The following is an 18795-nucleotide window of genomic DNA, read 5'->3' on the forward strand; positions in this document are numbered from 1 at the left end:
ATTAGTCTGAACACACTCTGACCTGGATCACGGGACACCTTAGCAGTAACGGATATGCTAGAATTTGTTGGTTTCACAGATGAAAAGGGAGAGAGGGTAATATTCATCGGCAGTTCTGCGGTATTAAGGCAGGCATGTAGCTTTACAATATTAGAATCAGAAGAGTTAGGCATCCGGCGCTCCGCCTGAACGCCGCTGCAACCTTGTCTTGAAAGCGGGGCAGCGAAGACTGTCCTGAGTGTGCTGCATAGAGCCTTTTGCGGTCGCTCGCCGCAATACTAGCTATCCAGATTTTTGGCTGCAGCCTCGGTGAAGTCGAGGGTGTATATGGCGTGTTATGATCTCGGGGAGAAGCTGGGCGAGCGTAGACACAGTTTCTAGAAGGAACGGCGCCCTAAACGGAGGGTACACAAAGCCCGTGCTTCCACAAATGTGGGTAACAACGTCTCCGACATTCACGTGCCCGCGTGCACCTGCGGGCGCAGCTGCTATCTCGGCGATATGTCAACCCGACTACTTATTTTGTTCGCAGCTCGCGTCACCCTTGACCTGACTCTTCACCTCACCTCATCTTCAGCCCAGTCATTGGCATCATGGAGCCCTCGAAGCTTCGTGAGCGGGAGGACACCGCATTAAAAGATGCGCACGGAAAGTAAGTGCCACAGCTTTGGGGGTCGGTTTTATTGGCTTTTCAACAACTTCAACGCCAGTCATAAGGAGCCGAAGGCGTCGTGAGGGCGTCACCATTGTCACCTCCACTCATCATATGCGTCCGACTGCTTGTTTGAATCCTCCATGACACTTCGCTGACATGTGAAACAGGATCTTGCACTCAGGTGCTTACAGCGATATGAAGATCCGCCTTTCTGACGAGACTGAGATCGCCTGCCATCGAGCAATTGTGTGCGAACGATGCGACTTCTTCAAGAACGCTCTACAGTCTGGATTCAAGGTATGTTTCGTTCAATGAGCACCGCACAGTGGGCCACAAACGAATCAAGCTTTTCTATTCTCGCGCGACCCGCTTCGCGAGCGAGCAACGTCAAAGTTCTTCTCTGACATGCGCATAGGAAACCCACAGTGGCGTTATAGAGATGTTCGACGATCCCCCGGAGGCTGTCAGGGCCCTGGTCAGCTACCTATACACGGCGGACTATCCTGACAATGGCCTCATAGACCAAGATCTGGTTCTCTTCCACATGGGCGTGTACACCATCGCTGCCACTTACCTGGTCGAGGGGCTGGCGAATGTCGCTAAAGATCACGTGTGGGACTGGTATTCGCAAGGGCCGGGAGCACTTCTGGATCTTGCGAACGCTCTCGGGGAATGCAAGCTCAAATTCGGCAAACTCTACGAGACACACAAGTTCTATGACGAGCTCGTTGAGACCGTCGTTAAGGAGCACTATGACTTGGAGTACTTTTTCAATATGGAGGACATGCTCGTGGAATGTCCGGACTTCGCATATGATGTTGAGAAAAAGGCGTGGAAACTTTGGAAGACCCGCAATAACAACAGTTCAGCGCGGTACCTGAAACTCTACGGAGATCTTGGAGGATACATTCAGGTGCGCAGCACGGAGTGTCCACGAAGGTGCGAAAATATCGAGGAATACTTCTATCTCCCAAAGAAAAAAAATGCTCCGCAACAATGCGACAACTGTTCTCATTGGTTCAAAAGAGCGGAATGGTTTGCGGAGGGCGAAGTCATCATCGACTGCGAGGAAGATACCGAGAGTAACAGCGGCTCTGAGGGAGATACCAAGAGTGACGGTGATGGAGGTGAAGACACTGTGGATGGCTAAGCATTGGAAGACTCAATGCTGATATTAACCCGCGAAAGAATGGAGTTACAACCCTGTCGGGAAAACGGTACGAGGTGGTTTGTGTTTCCTGCAGAAACTCTAGCCTACAACACAGATACGGGAATTGGGTAAATTGGGTGAATAAACAAGCTCTAAGATGAGCTTCTCGAGTCTTTAAAAAGCCCTCCACTTCTCATTAGCTCAATCAATTCAAATGAACAGATTCCAACAGTCATCCAAGTCCCCGCCAGCCCTTCGCAGTGCCCCACCACCTCCCAACCTTCCCCCTTCACGCCCCAAGCACATCAACCCCCTCCCTCACACACCTCCCCGCCCACCCCACCCACCCCTCCCACCCTTTCCCTTCCAACGCCCCCTCCACCGCCCCCACAACCGCCTCGCTCCACCCCTCCAACACCCAAGAATCCTCACAATGCCTCGTCAAAACCGCATAATGCGCCAGCACCACCAACGCAACCGGCTGCCCCTCGCCGACGGCCTGCAGGAACCGCGGCGGCGCCGTCACCGGCCACAGCCACACGCAGTCCGACCGCGGCGTCGGCGACCCACACAGGAAGGCGTAGGTGAGGCGGAGCGATTCGACGGCCAGGATGCAGGCGGACCGCAGCTCGAGCGCGTCGGGCGACCCGAGGATGCTGCGCGCCAGGTCGAGCAGGCGGTCGAGTTGCGTGGCGAAGGCGCCGGGGGGAGAGGTGTTGGCGGGTTCGGTGTGGGGCAGGTCGAGGACGGCGGCGAGGGGCCCGCGGCGGACCCAGGTCCAGACGGGGGGGATGGAGAAGATGGATTTCGTGCCTTGGGAGAGCATGAAGGATTGGGCGATTTGCTGCGTGGTGATGTGGCGGCCACGCGCGTGGGAGTCGGCGATGACGAAGGTTTGGATGCGGAAGAGCAGGGTGGCGAGGACGACGAAGGCGTTGCAGTTGTGTTCGTTTAGGTTGTGGAGTTGGGAGGAGAATAGTGAAGAGGCGGCTTCTTGGTGGCGGTTCGAGATTAGCTCGTATTCGTCGTGCTTCTCTGGGTGGACGTGGCCGTAGTGGAGGGCTGATATGGCGAGGAGTCCGTGCATGAGGAAGTCCTGGTTTTTGGTTAGCAAGGTTGAAGCAGCTGGCTTTTCGTGGGGCACCGACGTGAGAAAAGGCTAGCTCGGGTATGACATATCTCCAACAGTCTTCGTGTGTGTCGTCTAGAACAAAAGTGCTCCACACGTGTGTATCATAGTGGTGAATGAGGCGGAAGTCCGTACTCCAGTGGCCTCGCGACCTGATTTGTTGCTGCTCACTATCCCTGCCCCGAACATGGTCCGAAAAGGGTTCGTCAGAGCTTTCCGGAGACGGAAAGACAGCGGCTCTGGAGGAGGGGGATGACGTGTTGTTAGAGAGTGGTGTGAGTGGATGCGGTGAAGTGGTAGCAGCCGAGGGGGCGGCTGAAGAGTTGGCCGGAAGAATGTGCGGCGTAGTCGACACCGGGCCTGTTCCCAGGCTGCATTCTTCACCATGACGCAGGCAGTCTCCACAGGGACGTCTCTCGTCGCACTGAGCACAATCAAACGTCAGCAAAGAGAAGAGAAGTGTTGATCAGGATGATGCAGATACCTTCACGTGCCGTTGCTTGCACCGAACACACCCGTTCCGGGACTTTTTGTGTCCGGTTCGAGTTCCTCGGATAGCACGTATTTGCATCGTCAAAGATTCGAAATAGCACCTAACATAGTAAGGAGTACGAAGAAGGTTTCCGGCAGGCAACTTATAAGTGATCCGGACACGAGGCCTGAGCTTCGGGAATGAGCGAATCAGCAGCGCGCATCTATACGAATCCGCGTCGGAATCCTCAAACAGCCTCTGTGGCTCGTGCATCGTCGCTTGTTACCGTAAACCGCCGGATATGAGGCTGTGTGTATACGCGATGCGGACTAGCGTGTAGTGCGAGCGCGCTATTGCGACGCCACTTTGTACCATCCCCACAAGCACATACCCACACTTAGGACTTGAGGATGTTCGGTATACAGAGGATGTCAAAGGAGAACTCATTTCGAAGCAGAATTTATACCAAGGTAACGTCTCTCCCAGATTCATCTTGAATCATACATGACAGCATCGAGTCGCACATCAGCTTTTCCTTTCTCCAACTGACACAATGAGGCTCCCTTATCAAATCGCACTATACTTCTCACTCCTAGTCTTACCATGGCTAGTGAACGCCGCCGTGCTCCCTAAACCACTTGTCCGAAAAGAATGGTAAACGGCATTCGCACCGCAGTCATCCCACGCTCACAAAAACACCAGGCGATCCCTAACCCGAGACGAAAAAGCATCCTACATCAGCGCAGTCCACTGCATGATGCGCAAGCCTCCCCTTACCTCCAATACGAGCCTCCCCGGCGTCCAAAACCACTTCGAAGACTTCCTAGGCGACCACATCCAACAAACAAACTTCACCCACTTCGTCGTAAGCCCCGACCTCCCCCCCCCCTGCCCTTTCCCCCTCCCCTCCACCCCGCTACCACAGCCGTTAACCCACACCACAGGGCTCCTTCTACCCCTACCACCGCCTCCTCGTCTGGACCTACGAACGCGCCATCCTCGCCTGCGGCTTCACCGGCGGCGGCCAGCCGTACTGGGACTGGTCCCTCGACGCCAACACCTCCTCCCCTGCCTCCTCCCTCGCCGCCTCCCCGCTCTTCGACCCGCACACCGGCTTCGGCGGCAACGGCGCGTACATCCCGGGCAACACCGGCGCGCCGGAGCCAGGCATCCCGGTTACGGGCGGCGGCATCACGTTCGAGCTGCCCGACCGCAGCGGCGGCGGGTGTATTCCTGATGGCCCCTTTGCGAATCTGACGATCCATATGGGGCCCGGGCCGAGTACGGCGTACAACGCGTGGTGTGTGAGGAGGGATTTCGTGCCGTCGCAGTTCGTGCAAGCTGCGAATTCGGAGGCGGTGCGGGAGGCGGTGGATGGGGGGTATAAGGATTTTGGGGCGTTTAGTCAGGGGACGGAGGTGACGGTGCATAATGCGGGGCATCTGGGGGTGGGCGGGTTGTATGGGGTGCTGACGGATGCGTGGGCGAGTCGTAAGTTTTGATGTCTCTCACTTTATTTTCGTGCGATGGGGGGTGATCGGTGCTGATTTGAGTTATTTAGCTGGCGATCCGCTGTTTTTTCTCCATCACGCCAATATGGATCGGCTTTGGTGGTCGTGGCAGACGAGGGATCTGCCTGCGAGGCTGAAGGATATTTCTGGGCCGCTGATTGCGAATGACTGGGCGAATGAGAAGGGGCGCAATGTGACGCTCGACGATACGGTACACGTGGGCACGACTTGGAACATAACACGGTCTATCAGGGACCTGATGGATATCCGTCGCCCTACCTTGGGGTATGTGTACGAAACGTTGTACTAGGCCTTGAGTGGAATGGAGAGTTGCTTGAAGGCATATATGTACGGAAAAGTAGCTTTCTCTTTTGGCGGATTGGACATGTACTAATCTTTAATAACCTGCGAGAAACGAGATGTTTTCCAATTCCAAAATCATGGATGTTCTATATATTGTACTACACTAAATTCTATCTCTAATGGTTATAGATAAGAAATAGAAGGAGTAATCACCTTTCGCATTAAGTAATGTACATTTGGGCTGCTTGACATTGCATTTACTCGGTTGCCGTCCTGAACAATGGGTAGTCTAAGTCACTGCTGTATTGTTGAAAAATAATGAAGTTATACTTCTCCCTTACGAGTTGTGCTTTAACAAGGTGATACGTAGATGGTCAATTTGGCAGCTGAACAAGCAAATAGATTGGTAAGTAGCAACGGCAGGTAGAAATAACCATTAACACGTGGAGGTGAACTATCCCTGAAAAAGGCGTGAAATATAAGACCTGTTGAAGCACACTAGATTAAAACGAGTGAATGAAGTTGGTTATTTAAGTCTACATGGATGGGTGTGCCTTTTTTCGCGCACTGTAAAGCATACAATTAATAATGTGGAGTCCAACGCGATATTCGGCTCCTTCCATCACTGAACGCAATCAATACAATGTTATCATCTCCACCACGCCAAAGCCCCTCTTCTGCCCCAAAAAACGTCCTGACACGGTGGCAAACCCGGCATACACTGTGTCACCAATCTGCCGCGAACCGTATATCTCTTGATCAGGGCGGATAGACTTGACCCACAGATAATCGCCGTTCTCAAAATCCAGCTTCCACTTGAGAGGGTACGTGATGTTTGAATTGGGAGACTTCCAGACGTCACCCATATCCGGCGTCAGCTCGTACGCAAGAAGGGAGTGAGAATCTTGTCCGACTCGGACCGTTGCGAACCGAGCCTCGGCGGAAGGAGAGGCAAGGAGGTCGTATGCCCAGATGCTGGCTTTGATCGAGGAATCAGGAAAGTGGAGCTCGAACCAAGTCCAGTTCCGCGGAGCACCGAAGCCTTTCTGATGGTCGTACCATGTGAGGGACTTTGCGGGGTCGATTTGGAGGATTTCGTCTTCCAACGTGAGCGTGCCGCCGGTTTTGCACGCCGGGATGGCCCATTCCGTGGAGTTGGCGTAGCCGGATCCGAACGTGATGGCGCCGCCGCCACCGTTCAGAAGCACCTTTGAGCTGGCTTCGAGGCCGAAGTTGTACGAATAGTTCGCGGAGGAGCCGAATGTGTACATCGTGGATATTCCGTCCGCTGATTCCGAACCAAACCCGTAGTCTCCAGCACGGATGCTAAAGGCAGATGAATTGGGCGTCGTATTCGAGTCCGAAGACTCAGAGTAGGCAAGGTCGTTCCAGTATCGCAGGGTATCCAGCTCCAAGATTGAGGATTTGCCGAGCGAGCCAAGGACGTGCGAGACAGCGAGATACTGCTTTCCCGTAGTCGTCGTAAGAAAGGTGCTTGACCAGTAGGAGCCATCTGCTTGATCTTTTGAAAGGTCAAACCGTGCAGGTACTCGAGACTGTGGAAAAATTTAGCGTTGGACTCCACAGGTGGGCTGCTTGACTCATACATTGAGATATGTTGAGTGGTGGTCGGGTTGAAAAACAAAGCCGGTAGCAAAACACGCCAGGGCCAAAGCCCCCACGAGATGAAGCATCATCATTGTATTAAGTAGTTGAGTGAGATATAAAAGATTGATTCGTACTGAGCGGAAGGGACTGTCGTACTTATACGCGCGTGGTGTGCCTTAATGATATCACAAAAGCCCCTTCTCATAGACCAATTGCAGTGACCAAATCGGATTCGGGTCCGTATTCTCTTTTGATCATGGCAAACGTGGACCTTCTACTTCTGAGCCGATTCCGATTGGCTCCGGAGAAGCGTTGGATCTGGAAGATCATCACCGATCTTGGACTCGGAATAATCCGAAAAATTTCCCCTTTGCACGTGTATGTTCGCGGATTGACGAACTGCGGCCGCGTCTGAGCTCTGGCTGTCTCTAACTGCATGTTGTCGACACTCGTGGCAAGACCGGTTTTCTTCGACACGCTACAGTTGGACGTCAGCATCATAGAAACTGCTTCGTGGGAGTCGGAAACGTAAAGGAATTGCACTTCCAGTTTGCTCACATTTTGTTCTGATTTGGAGCCATTCGAGACTGGCACAAGTCCAAATGCGAAAGAGAGGGGGAACATGTGGGGCAATCAAGTTATCCGATGCTTTCGAATTTGATCTGAGGCCACAGAATAAATGGAATCCTACAGAAATGATCGAGTCGAGGCCTGCGAAACGAGGAAGAATGAAACCCCTTGAAAGCATGGATGCGGTTAAATATGTGTGACGAGGCCGCTGCTCGCCACCCCCACCGCACCATGCGACGCAAGAGCTGGGCGCGCCACTGCGAGCGCTATTGCTCCTCACCCTTGTGTGTCTGACTTTGGGTAATATAATAGTAAACTGTCACTTCACAATTCATCAATAAGAGCCGATGGTGTAATGGCTAGCATTAATGCTTCTACGATCACTTAGCCAAACATTCATTGTAAGCTAGTAGACACTCGTTAGCATTAGATTCAGGTTCGATTCCTGATCGGCTCAGCTTTCTTTTTGTGTTATTGCTTCCTCTGACTGTTTATTTTTTCCTCTGACTGTTTAATTTTTTGCTGGGACCAACTATGGAGCCGAAGGGACGAACCGATGGAACCCGCCGCTCCAACCCCTTTCTTTCCCCACAAGGCGGCCCGTGGTTCACATTAGCCTCAGTTTCGATGGTACGGAAATAACATATATATATGTAGTGTGTGTGTGTGTGTGGACTTAGATCATGTACCCGGAGCATATTGTCTCACAATACGGATCCGGAGCAGAGAACCAGTCCGACGTATTTTTGTACGGTTAGTCCCATGCACTGCCACCCATGCTACACAAGCGCTACTCACATTAACATCTGTTGTAAAAATATGATCCGGGCGGGCCGTCGTGAACTCGGAAGAGGGCCAATAGGAAGATCCTCTTTCTACGAACGCGGACCCGAACACGGTAACGGGGCGATAAGAGGCGCGTGCACCCCCATGCCCTTCTGCAAAGACAAGCGAATGGTCTGAAGAACTATTTTGCTAGCGATAACAACAAATGAAAGTGGCGTTCAGGATTTTGGGGCGCAGCAAGACGTGTGTAGCTGTACGACCGGGTTTCTAAATGCGCGTCACCGTGGCCGGGTGTATATTTAATGCCTTCGCCATCTTTGTAGAGCCTCAGCAGCGGCAAAAACGTCAACCACTTTCACCTTGCCTCATTCTCCTTTTCAAAATGGCTCTTCCCGAGGCACAGTACTACTCAAATTATCGGCCAAGCTTGGCGGCTGCAATCACTTTGACTGTACTATTCACCTGTACGACTGCGTTTCACCTTTTCCAACTTATACGGCACCGTACATGGTACTTTGTTCCATTCATGGTTGGCGGAATCTGTAAGTCCGACTCGTCAAGGCATCGCCTATTACATAGCTGATGAAAATTCCAGTCGAGGTCATTGGATATGTTGGACGTTCCATTGGGGCCCATGAATACCCGGACTGCACCTTGGTCCCGTACATTTTGAACATTCTTCTTCCTCTAGTGGCTCCAGCCTTATTTGCCGCATCGATCTATATGGTCCTCGGTCGGATCATTCGAAAGACCGGGGGAGAGGAACTGTCACTCATCAGAGTAACTTGGTTGACCAAGATATTCGTTCTCGGAGACATCCTGTCTTTTCTCGTCCAGGTGATTGGTAAGCTTAGAAAGTGCGCTCATGAAGGGCTTCTCTAACAAACCTCTCCCACAGGTGGCGTCGTACTTGCGAATGCCGAGTCAAAGTCTTCTGTCGACCGCGGAGAACTCTTCATCACGATCGGATTGGTGATTCAACTTGTCTTCTTCGGCCTTTTTATCATCACTTCCATTCTATACGACTACCGACTACGCGCAGACCCAACAGAGAGTTCGCTAATAATCCCATGGAGACCTCACATTATCATGCTATATGTCTCAAGCGGGCTTATTCTCATCCGATCCGTCTTTCGTCTCATCGAATATCTCCAAGGTCAAGACGGAGAGCTGCTGTCGAAGGAGATTTACCTGTACGTTTTCGACGCAGCGTTGATGCTGTTGGTCATGATTTGCTTCAACTGGAAATATCCGAGCATTTTCACATCAGATAGTCGGAGCCGAAACACGGAGGATGTCGAGACTTCAGATGGTTATGGTGTCCTTCTTCAATCGGCTGCGAATAAGTAGTCGCAGCAGCCTCTAGATAATCACTTCATCGATCAGTACTTAGATCCTCCAACAAGAGCAATCCAATCTCAACCAAGCGAAACAAGCACAAGGAGTGAGCTTTTCCAAATGGTTCACCACGCACTTCATCCCCAGCAAATTCACCACGTGTTGCATGCCCGAGGAGGCAAACCAAACTATCCTCCTCTCTTCCAAAGCAAAGCCCCACTCTTTGACCGCCGGGCCGTGCCGTGCCCCGCACCCCTTGGCTCGACTTCAGCCACCGCGTCGTCATCATTCCAGCCTCTCAGGCGGCGTGAGCGGCGGCACGCAGAACCTCGCGCTAACGCACACGGGGTCCCCGTCATCGCGGCACGGACTGGAAAAACGACGGCTCGACAATCATCTGCATCCCGTCTCTGCCGATAGGTAGGTGCAGGCTTTCTGGTCACATTCCGCGAATGAGATGGGTGCTCCCTGCGGTGTCAGTTGGCACTAAAGCCGAGGGCCGAGAAAGTATCTCGGGGATAAGTACGTGGTGCATCTTGGCATAGGCAACCATTAATGTGAGGATGCCAGGGTTCCTTGTCTTAGTTTGCAGCAATCTCCATTATGCGGTTGCCTACACAGTGCAGAGTGTTTCCCGAAGTCAGCTGTACATACTGGCCTGCGGCTTCAGGGACTCTCCATGATTCAACCTTCAGCTGCGTCGGCGCCTTGGACTGGTAATGGCATGCAAATCCATGACTTTGTGTGTCCCGGGCGACTTGCAACTGGGTTCCGTTCTCGCAGGCTGCCATGTTTCATTCGCACGTGTCGAGAATTTAAGGTTTATATATGTTGCTGTTGCCTGTAACGCTTCGAAGTGGCGTGCAAATTGCACAAGGTCCCTCTGAGCGGGCTGTACATGAAGAAATATCTTATAGTTATTTGTGGTGGTTGATAAAGACTTTGGTGTTTGTAGTGTGGATGCAGTTGTGTTCGGCTCGGATGCAACACCAAACTTTATATCGATAAATAATGCTCAGTGGAAAAATTGCTGAGAAAAAAGATCCAAGTAACCGCACTCCTGAGCGTCGAGTCTGTGAACGAGCCAGATACCAGTCTCCAATTCCATGGCCGTTGATATATCGTCGGTAGGTTTCAGAGAGAAAGGAAACGGAGGAAACGTCGCGGAAAATAGGTGCGGCGCGTGCTGCTTATCGTGTTGGTCTCCCCCGCCCCTGTCGAGCGACGATCATCGCATGACTAAGAACTCGAACCCGAGTACGACCAATAACATACCTGTGCCAATGGACATTGCGCAGTTCGGCCTTATACAAGTGCGGCCTGATTGCGCGGCTATGTGGCTATAAAAGAGGTAAGGATCTTGCAGAGAAGTTAAACCGCATTACACTTCCAACTCTCTGCTCATTGTCTAGAGCCATGGCTTCGTCTGTTGAGATTATTGGAGTTTTACTCTTTCTCGTACCGGTGACGTGGGTTTTGCAGGTCAGCATCGTTATACCCTTCCCTCTTTAACCTAAGGCTAACAAGTGACAACATTCAGATATTATCCCGCGGCCTTCTCTCACCTCTTTCCAATATACCCGGTCCAATCTGGTCCCGATACACCAACTTGCCTCTCAAACTCGCTCTGCTATCCGGAAAGCGCACCCTGTTCATCCATGATCTGCACCAGAAGTATGGACCAGTCGTCCGCATCTCGCCCGAAGAAGTGAGCATCTCTGATCCCACCGCCTGCCGCACCATCCATCGTGCCGGCTCCGGGTTCCTCAAAAGCGAATGGTACTCGCGCTTTGTCGACCACGAGGTCCCTGGGATTTTCGAGATGTCCGACGCCAAGCAGCATGCTGCCAGGAGAAGGCTGCTGGCCCGTGCCTTTACCAAAACCGAGCTCCGAGCCAGGTGGGAAGGCATGATTCAATCCAAGACCAAGCTAGCGATGGAGAGAATTGCAGGCGAGATGGGAAGCGCAGGCCAGGTTGACGTGTTGAAATGGTGGGCGTTTTTGGCTACGGACGTCGTCGGACACTTGATGTTTGGCGAATCCTTCCGCATGCTCGATCTCGGCGAGGTTGGTTATATCTCACCAACACTACTTTGCATATGCTGACCATCATTTCGAAGAAAAACGACTACATCCGCGTCCTCGAGTCAACAGCCAAGGGCCGGGGCATGGCGGTGGAGCTTCCTCTCCTCGACTTCATCGGCCGCCACATCCCGCACCCCACCTTCCGCGCGCTTTTCCACGGCCACAACTATCTGATCGACTACGGCAAGCGTGCCGTGGCCATGTGCAAGTCCGAGGACAGCGAAGCCGGCAACATCTTTGCGCGGCTCCAGGCAACCGATACCTCTGCAACGGACTTCCCGCTCACAGAGCTCGACATCTCCACCGAAGCGGGAAACCTGATACTTGCGGGATCCGACACTACGGCATTCTCCCTCTCGTATATCACATGGTCTGTTCTGAACCACCCCGACGTTCAGACGAAGCTGGAGGCAGAAGTGGCGACGCTGAACGGCGACTTCACCGATGCGAACCTGGAGACGCTGCCGATGCTGAGCGCTGTGATCAACGAGACACTGCGGATCTGGGGTGCCTCTTCCGGTAGCTTGCCTCGGGCCGTGCCGAAAGGTGGAGCTGAGCTTGCTGGGCATTACATCCCTGAGGGCTACACGGTGAGCACGCAGAGTTGGACGCTTCACAGAGACGAGAAGTTCTGGCCGGAACCGGAAAAGTAAGGACCTGTCTTCCGCCATTATATGCATGTTACTCACTTCCGCGTAACAGATTCAACCCAGATCGTTGGCTCAACGACCCCTCACCCGAAGCCGCCAAGATGGCCTTTTCGCCTTTCGGAGCGGGGTCACGCGCCTGTCTGGGAATCCACCTCGCCATGATGGAGCTGCGCATAGCCATTTCTATGTTCTTTTACAGGTTTCGGGGTGCGAGATTGGTTCCGGGCCAGACGATGGAGGTCGAGAACTTCTTCCTGATCAAACCGAAGATGGAGCATATGATGGTTCTACCTGCTGGTGAGGGTCTTTGATGGACTGGATCATTATATCATGCATCTATAAGCATCTATGTGTGGCGGTTAGTTGATTGGGGACCTCCAAGGGGTGGGATTGTAGTGGTCCGGATTTGGGCTTTGAAGAAGCACCGCGGATAGTAGAAAAATTTTCTCATGCCCTTCGCACAAGATACTACACTACAAGAAAAATTTAAAATGATGAATTTGGACCGTGGCAAAATTTAGCCGAGGAGGTGGAAAGCGTTTCGGAAGAATATGTTCTATCACAAGCAACATCTCAGACAAAACGTTCATTTTGGACATGAAAACAGTGCCTTTGCTCTACGCGCCAGATTATTTCTTAGTGAAGGACCATTCTGATTCTATTTTCCCTTGTAAAAGCCCAGGTGACAACTTGTTGCAGCGCGGAAGGTTCGCTTGTTCGGCGCCTTTGCCATGATTCCGGACTGACAGGATGAAAGTGAGCAAGCTGATGGAACATTCTACGGCCGAATACGTCACCTACTGTCAGTGCCAAGACATAGCATTCACTCCCAGCCGGGCAAACCTTAAGCCTTCCCGGCTCACCTTCGCCGTAGACTCAACACTTACCCTCGTCACCCGCACACTCACCCGTGATTCAGCCACTTGGGTACCTGTCCATACAAGCACCTCGTCAACTTGCTACACTACAAAGACCTTTGTCATGCCGGACCTTCCAGAAATCGAGACCGCTATGTCTGATGAGGATCAAGAGAACTTCAAGTCATTGAGACACGAGTTGAAAACGTATGGCTTTCTGCGCTCGGTGTTTCTCTTTTGTCGTGCGGGCACGCCACTGACACCATTAAAAGATTACTCAAATCGGGAAAGAATTCCGATATGACAATCCGCCTGAACAATGAGGAGACTCTGGCTTGCCATCGCACTTTATTATGCAATCGGTGCCAATTCTTCGCTACTGCCCTCAAGCCGGGAAGGTTCAAGGTGAGTTGAGATGATCACACAACATGTCACCATCGCCTCTCACTTTCATTTTCTCTTCCTGACTTCTCGGTCGCGCTCAAGGAATATAATCTACACCCTTTCACTATGCCTCTGCTAATACTAAATCTCGCAGGAAGGTACCACCGGTACCGTCGAGATGCTCTAAGACCCACCTGCCGCGATCAAGGCATTGGTAGAATTCCTCTACACGGCCGAATACAACTTGACCCTTCCAAAAGCGGACGACAACGCACTGCCACAGAGCGCTTGTGGCCCGCTCCTTCACATCGTGGAAGTCTATGTCGTCGCAGTCATCTACGACGTCCCTCAGCTACAGCGCCGGATGCTGAGGTATTTCCAGAAGCTCATGAACATGTGTTACCTGCCCGAACTGTCGACCTTTCCGCGCGCTCTCAGACACATCTACGATTGGGTTCCAGAGGACGAGTGTCTAATCCTTCAAGACAAAGACTTCCTGGCCCATTGCTACTTCTGGATAGGCTTCGACGGGGACGTGAAGGAAGAGTTATTCGAGCTTGTACCGGAGTTTGTTGACTACCTGACCAGAGCCGCTTGGGATTTCATTGTAGATGATGTCAGCAAGCATAATGCGGACAGATGGATTGAGCGGATGGAGGGCCCGGAGGCGGGGCGCTTCGATGAAGGCTGGGCTCGTTGCCCTCGCTGCTCGAAGGTAGTATTCGCGAGCTTCTCTTTCAAGGGGTATGGCGATCATTCGTGCGAATGTGGCTACAGGATGACAAGCTTCGGATGGGTTAATCATCTATGTGACTACTGGGACGAGTGGAAGACGAATGACAGGTTCTTCAAAAGGCATTGAGTACTCGGATGTACTGGAAAAAGGTATAATTACCTCATAATCGGGGTCTTGTATCTCACAATATACTGACAAGACTTTAGTAAAATTATGTACAAGGCCTCTTACTACGTAAATCCCGCTTCCCAAAATGTTGTCCTCTTATCTAGTGAGACAAACTCAGAAAGGCTGGTTCTTTACACCTCACTGTGGCTGAGCCAAGTTAATCTATATTTTGTCGTTTTGAGTTAGAGCGAAAGCTACATGCGGGAAGGCTTTATGTAGCTGGACAAGGGTAGGCGGATGTGATAGGCGCTGATCAAGCCGAGCCCCGCCTATCCTGCGGGGCTTACTTCTGTTCGGCTGTGCAAGGCAGAAACTATACTCAGCCTCGCAGCCTACAAAATACTGCGGTCGGAGTCTTATCCCGTAGTCGTTGAAAGCGTTTCATTAGACTTCGTTCCTGCTTTATCTATCCATGCTCATGTTCTGATTGACACCCATATTGATCTGAGTTTGGGATTTGCGAGGTCAAGGGACATGCCGTCTACCCGCGACTCTTTCCAATCGGAGGCGCGCTATACTGGTCATGGCTCCTTTGGCACCAGGATAGCCTCCGGCGATGATAACGATCACTATGGCCCGTTTTCAACCTCCACCCAAATGAGTCCCACCTCGGACGAGAACCGTGGCAAGCGACGCCCCCGCGACGACGAGCATGTAGACGACCAAGACAGCCAGGCTGAGGACGGTGACGCGTCGCCTGGTTCTTTGAAAAAAAGACGTATTCGCAAAGGCTTGGAGAAGAAATTTGAATGTCCGCACGAAGGCTGCGGCAAGAGCTATTCTCGCGCCGAGCACCTATACCGCCACCAGTTGAATCGTAAGCTTTGCCTCTCCTTCGTCGGCAATGGAATAACTAATAAGATGGAGACAATCCAAAACAGCTATACTACTGCGACTTCCCCGACTGCCAGCGGTCCTTCATAAGACAAGATTTATGCGCCCGGCACAAGGAAAGGCACACTGCTCGAGGCTCCCAGCTGCTGAGAAAGGACACATTCATGCATAATCTCAACCCGATCATGACAAATGCAATGGCAAACAACCCCGAGAAAACGGACAATCCACAATCACGCGGTTACAATTGGAAGAGCGGTGAGGATGTTAAAATGGACATCCCCTTTGAGAGGCTAGTTGAACCTGAAAAGGCAACTTCTCCTCATACGCAAACCTTTTCTCTTGGACCAAAATTCATAGATTTTGTGTCTGAGGAGTTGCAGAAAGTGAAAGACGTACTGGAAGTGATAGTTGTCACTGGTACGGAAGACCTAGCGTTTGTAGCTCCATGCGCAGAATACGCAGAGAAAACCTGGCCTGAATTTGGACGACCGCTCCTTCTGTCTCTTGTATTAGCTCTGAGACCGCTGAAAGACTTCCAGCATACCCACAGCCAGCGATGCTTAGAGACGTTGCAGAACTACGACCTCGGAAGGGACCTCTCCATGTCCGCATCGTTGTTCAAGGATTCTGCTCCAACAGACCAGCTCAGGATCGAGCTTGAAGTCCAGGGTAAACCAAAAGATGTTTCCGAGATTGCCCAGATCTTCAAGTGGCTTAGTGCAGTGTGTCGGAAGCCAGTCCCGGATAAACTACTCTGTTCGCGGGTTCTGGATGTGACAAGTCCAACAATTCGTCGTACCGAGTTTCACACTGAGCCATTGGAACCGCCGTTGGGCACAGGTGGGAGCGGTCGCTGTTGGAATAACATGTTCAAAGGCTACGTGCTTGCAGAAGGCTTCCCGATACCCGAGCGCGGATCTCAACGCGGGGCAGAGCTACCTTTCGACGTGATGACCCTCCTTGGTCTTGCTCTATACCCGATTAACTTCGGCCAGGGAATCATTTTGAAGGGAGAGAACACGGCATTGATACCTTCAGTCTACGCGGACGACGAGAACTGTGTGCAATGGCACTATCTGGAAGGTGACGGCGCCGGCGGCCCTCTTACGTGGGACCGCATAAAGCAGCACTGCGGAAACATATACCCCTCGAAAGACTTCAAGCTACTACAAAGCAAGAGAACATTCGTTGGGTATTTCCCTTCGGTCAAGGTCCATCTTGGAACAAGAGACTCTGGCTTCGATAAAGTGGACTTCTCCGGGGCGGAATACGACGACAAGACCGCATTTGTTCTTGGAAACGAGCTCGTTGGCCAAGTAGGGACTTCGGTGATGAACTTCTTCACGGCGCAGGTTTCCGCAAAGCTGATGGTACATCAAACCGCTCATCAGCGACTCCTTGGGGTCCACGACAACATAATGGATAAAATCAGAAACTCCAAGGACTTCCCCATACTCCTCTTCGATTTCAAGACTAAACAAGGCTGGCTTGTTTCGGAATTGAGCGCAATTCTTCACATGGCTTTGGCATGGGCTTCTTACCAACATCAGTCAGCTGATGTTCTGAGCAGTATGCCGTTTGCTGAAGCTCGGCCTGACGGAGGGATGGCGGCTTATGATGCTATACTGCGATCCGCAGATTTACTTCTACCCGAGCACATCAAACTAGGAGACAACAATGACAGACAAGTATCTATTCGCCAGGCATTCGTACCGTTTTTCCTACGTATCGGCCAGATCAAGGATCAGCAACTCCAGAGATACGCGTGTGGAATCAAGGAAAGTAAAGATCTGGTGGGCTACGAGTTCAAAGAAATAGCCAGTTTCGAAGAGCACCTACACCTCCGGCGTTCAAAGGTCGATGTGGACAAAAGCGGAGGCTGGCTTCGTTTGGTTTCTTCCAAGCCAGAAATGGCCGTCATCCTCTGCAGCAACTTGGAGGCCCCCATACAACCAGCATCCACCCAACGCGTCTGTCCATTTTGGCAGACAGTCCCGACGGATCAGTACTATCTCACGGCATCGGTCTCCTGCTTGAGGCAACTCGCCAAAAGATGCGGAGGAGAAGAAAGTCTTCGACTGTACAACGACATCTACTGCATCCCTCCCAAGAAAGATCCTGGTCCGGGTGTCTGCGGTACGAGGAACTGGCCGTGTTGCAACCCCCTTCTCGAACTCTCCAAACACCCTTCCAAGAAGGTGCTTCGCTTTGACGATGAGGGCGCCTTGATAATCGGAAAAGCCGTACCTCATACAGAAGACAATAATAGCCTTCGTATCTTTTGGAGGTCCTTGTCTTCTGGAAAGGATGAAAAGGCCCAAAATGGGAATTTTTCCGTTCTCCAGTCAAATCATCAAACTCTCACTGGTACAGTTAACCCCCCTCTGCCTCAGAATTCGGTCTCCTCCGGGATGCCATAGGGTTGCGACCAAAACGGCAGTCGTGACATGAGAGGAAGACTGGACATTTGAGGCAGCAACGCTTTTCTTTTTTTTTTTTTTTAATACCTAAAAGCCAAGTTGAAATTCACGCGTTTCATGAAAAGTTCGAAGCGAGCGTACATGGCGGCGCTTAGTTGTTCGTTTGTTTGCTTGCTTGTTCTTTTCAAATAATGATATTTCAGAGAGGATAATAACAGGGATTTTTGTCGCCTGCTGTATCATTCCTCTTTCGTACCGGAACAGTTGTGGTATTTGATGACGCAAATAACCGTACGGCTGTCAAAGTCCGCATCTCATTCGGTATGTAAGCAATTAAAGATCCAGGGCTTCTGGAAATCCTTCGCGTTCATGCAGGTGCAATTCATCCTGAATCATTTTCAAATACTGAAGAAATGCCTCAAGCACCAGAAGGCCAGATAATTGGACGACCGCAACGCCACGTCGTTCCCTCCGCCTTGAAAAAAGCAAACCTTGACAAATGCCACCAAAGCGCAAACGAATAGCTCTACATCCACAAACAACGCAAGCGATGCGGCGGTAGCGATGGCGGCGTTGTTGCGGCGGCAGGCGAGCGACGTCACTTCGCTGTGGTTGGTCGGATGTCGGCAAGCAGCGAACGCGGGAAGGATGGGAGCTAGGTGGGCTAGGTATGCAGTAGTATGCAGAGGAGGTGTTTGCTCCCCCTCCAAAAATACACTATTTTTCGTGGCTGCTGATCCCATCCTTCGGCTCACCATCAGCGAACGGCTGGTGCGGAGGAATCTGGGGTAAGGTGGTTGGTGCGCCACCGTTGGGCCTTAGCGTTCCCGTGCGCCTTCCTTCGGGGCGAGTAGTAGTGGTGGTGACATGTCGTACGCGTATTGAGGACGGAGAGGATGGGTGTGGCGTGGCGGCACGGCGTAGGCGTAGGCGGTCGTGGGTGACGCGAGGAATGCTAGGAGGTAACTATTGCGTGTGGGAAATATGATTTTCGAAATGTGTTGAAGATATTGTTTGACTTTTGGGAGCAGCTGAAGCTATGGCCCGGATGTAACTGTCGAATTAACAATTACATTTTCATCCAGGCCATAGCTTCAGCTATTCGCGTGATGTCACAATTTGAAATACCACTTAT

The 18795-nt window shown here is 51.8% G+C and overlaps 6 protein-coding genes across 6 annotated transcripts; 4 read left to right on the forward strand and 2 right to left on the reverse strand.

The window, feature by feature from the left end:
• Nucleotides 1-593: 593 nt before the first annotated feature.
• LTHEOB_8474 (BTB/POZ domain containing protein) lies at nt 594-1805 on the forward strand (the record flags this gene model as incomplete). Its single annotated transcript, XM_035517955.1, has 4 exons — nt 594-652; nt 823-952; nt 1071-1594; nt 1682-1805. The coding sequence occupies 4 exons, from the start codon at nt 594-596 to the stop codon at nt 1803-1805; spliced, it is 837 nt and encodes a 278-aa protein (XP_035370180.1).
• Nucleotides 1806-2094: 289 nt separating this feature from the next.
• Nucleotides 2095-3123, reverse strand: LTHEOB_8475 (C6 zinc finger domain-containing protein; the record flags this gene model as incomplete). Its single annotated transcript, XM_035517956.1, has 2 exons — nt 2095-2901; nt 3070-3123. 2 exons carry the CDS (start codon nt 3121-3123, stop codon nt 2095-2097), a joined length of 861 nt encoding a protein of 286 aa, XP_035370181.1.
• A 1037-nt stretch (nt 3124-4160) lies between these two features.
• Nucleotides 4161-5227, forward strand: LTHEOB_8476 (uncharacterized protein; the record flags this gene model as incomplete). Its single annotated transcript, XM_035517957.1, has 3 exons — nt 4161-4271; nt 4351-4897; nt 4968-5227. 3 exons carry the CDS (start codon nt 4161-4163, stop codon nt 5225-5227), a joined length of 918 nt encoding a protein of 305 aa, XP_035370182.1.
• Nucleotides 5228-5855: 628 nt separating this feature from the next.
• Nucleotides 5856-6920, reverse strand: LTHEOB_8477 (uncharacterized protein; the record flags this gene model as incomplete). The annotated part of the gene is made up of 2 exons (XM_035517958.1): nt 5856-6776; nt 6828-6920. 2 exons carry the CDS (start codon nt 6918-6920, stop codon nt 5856-5858), a joined length of 1014 nt encoding a protein of 337 aa, XP_035370183.1.
• A 4018-nt stretch (nt 6921-10938) lies between these two features.
• Nucleotides 10939-14361, forward strand: LTHEOB_8478 (Cytochrome P450; the record flags this gene model as incomplete). Its single annotated transcript, XM_035517959.1, has 8 exons — nt 10939-11004; nt 11063-11590; nt 11644-12257; nt 12311-12555; nt 13016-13322; nt 13388-13520; nt 13654-13666; nt 13718-14361. The coding sequence occupies 8 exons, from the start codon at nt 10939-10941 to the stop codon at nt 14359-14361; spliced, it is 2550 nt and encodes an 849-aa protein (XP_035370184.1).
• A 639-nt stretch (nt 14362-15000) lies between these two features.
• On the forward strand, nt 15001-17686 carry LTHEOB_8479 (Pfs domain protein; the record flags this gene model as incomplete). The annotated part of the gene is made up of 4 exons (XM_035517960.1): nt 15001-15220; nt 15754-16809; nt 16879-17376; nt 17634-17686. 4 exons carry the CDS (start codon nt 15001-15003, stop codon nt 17684-17686), a joined length of 1827 nt encoding a protein of 608 aa, XP_035370185.1.
• Between the last annotated feature and the right edge of the window lie 1109 nt (nt 17687-18795).

Source organism: Lasiodiplodia theobromae, assembly GCF_012971845.1.
Source record: "Lasiodiplodia theobromae strain AM2As chromosome Unknown scaffold_27, whole genome shotgun sequence".
NCBI lineage: Eukaryota > Fungi > Ascomycota > Dothideomycetes > Botryosphaeriales > Botryosphaeriaceae > Lasiodiplodia > Lasiodiplodia theobromae.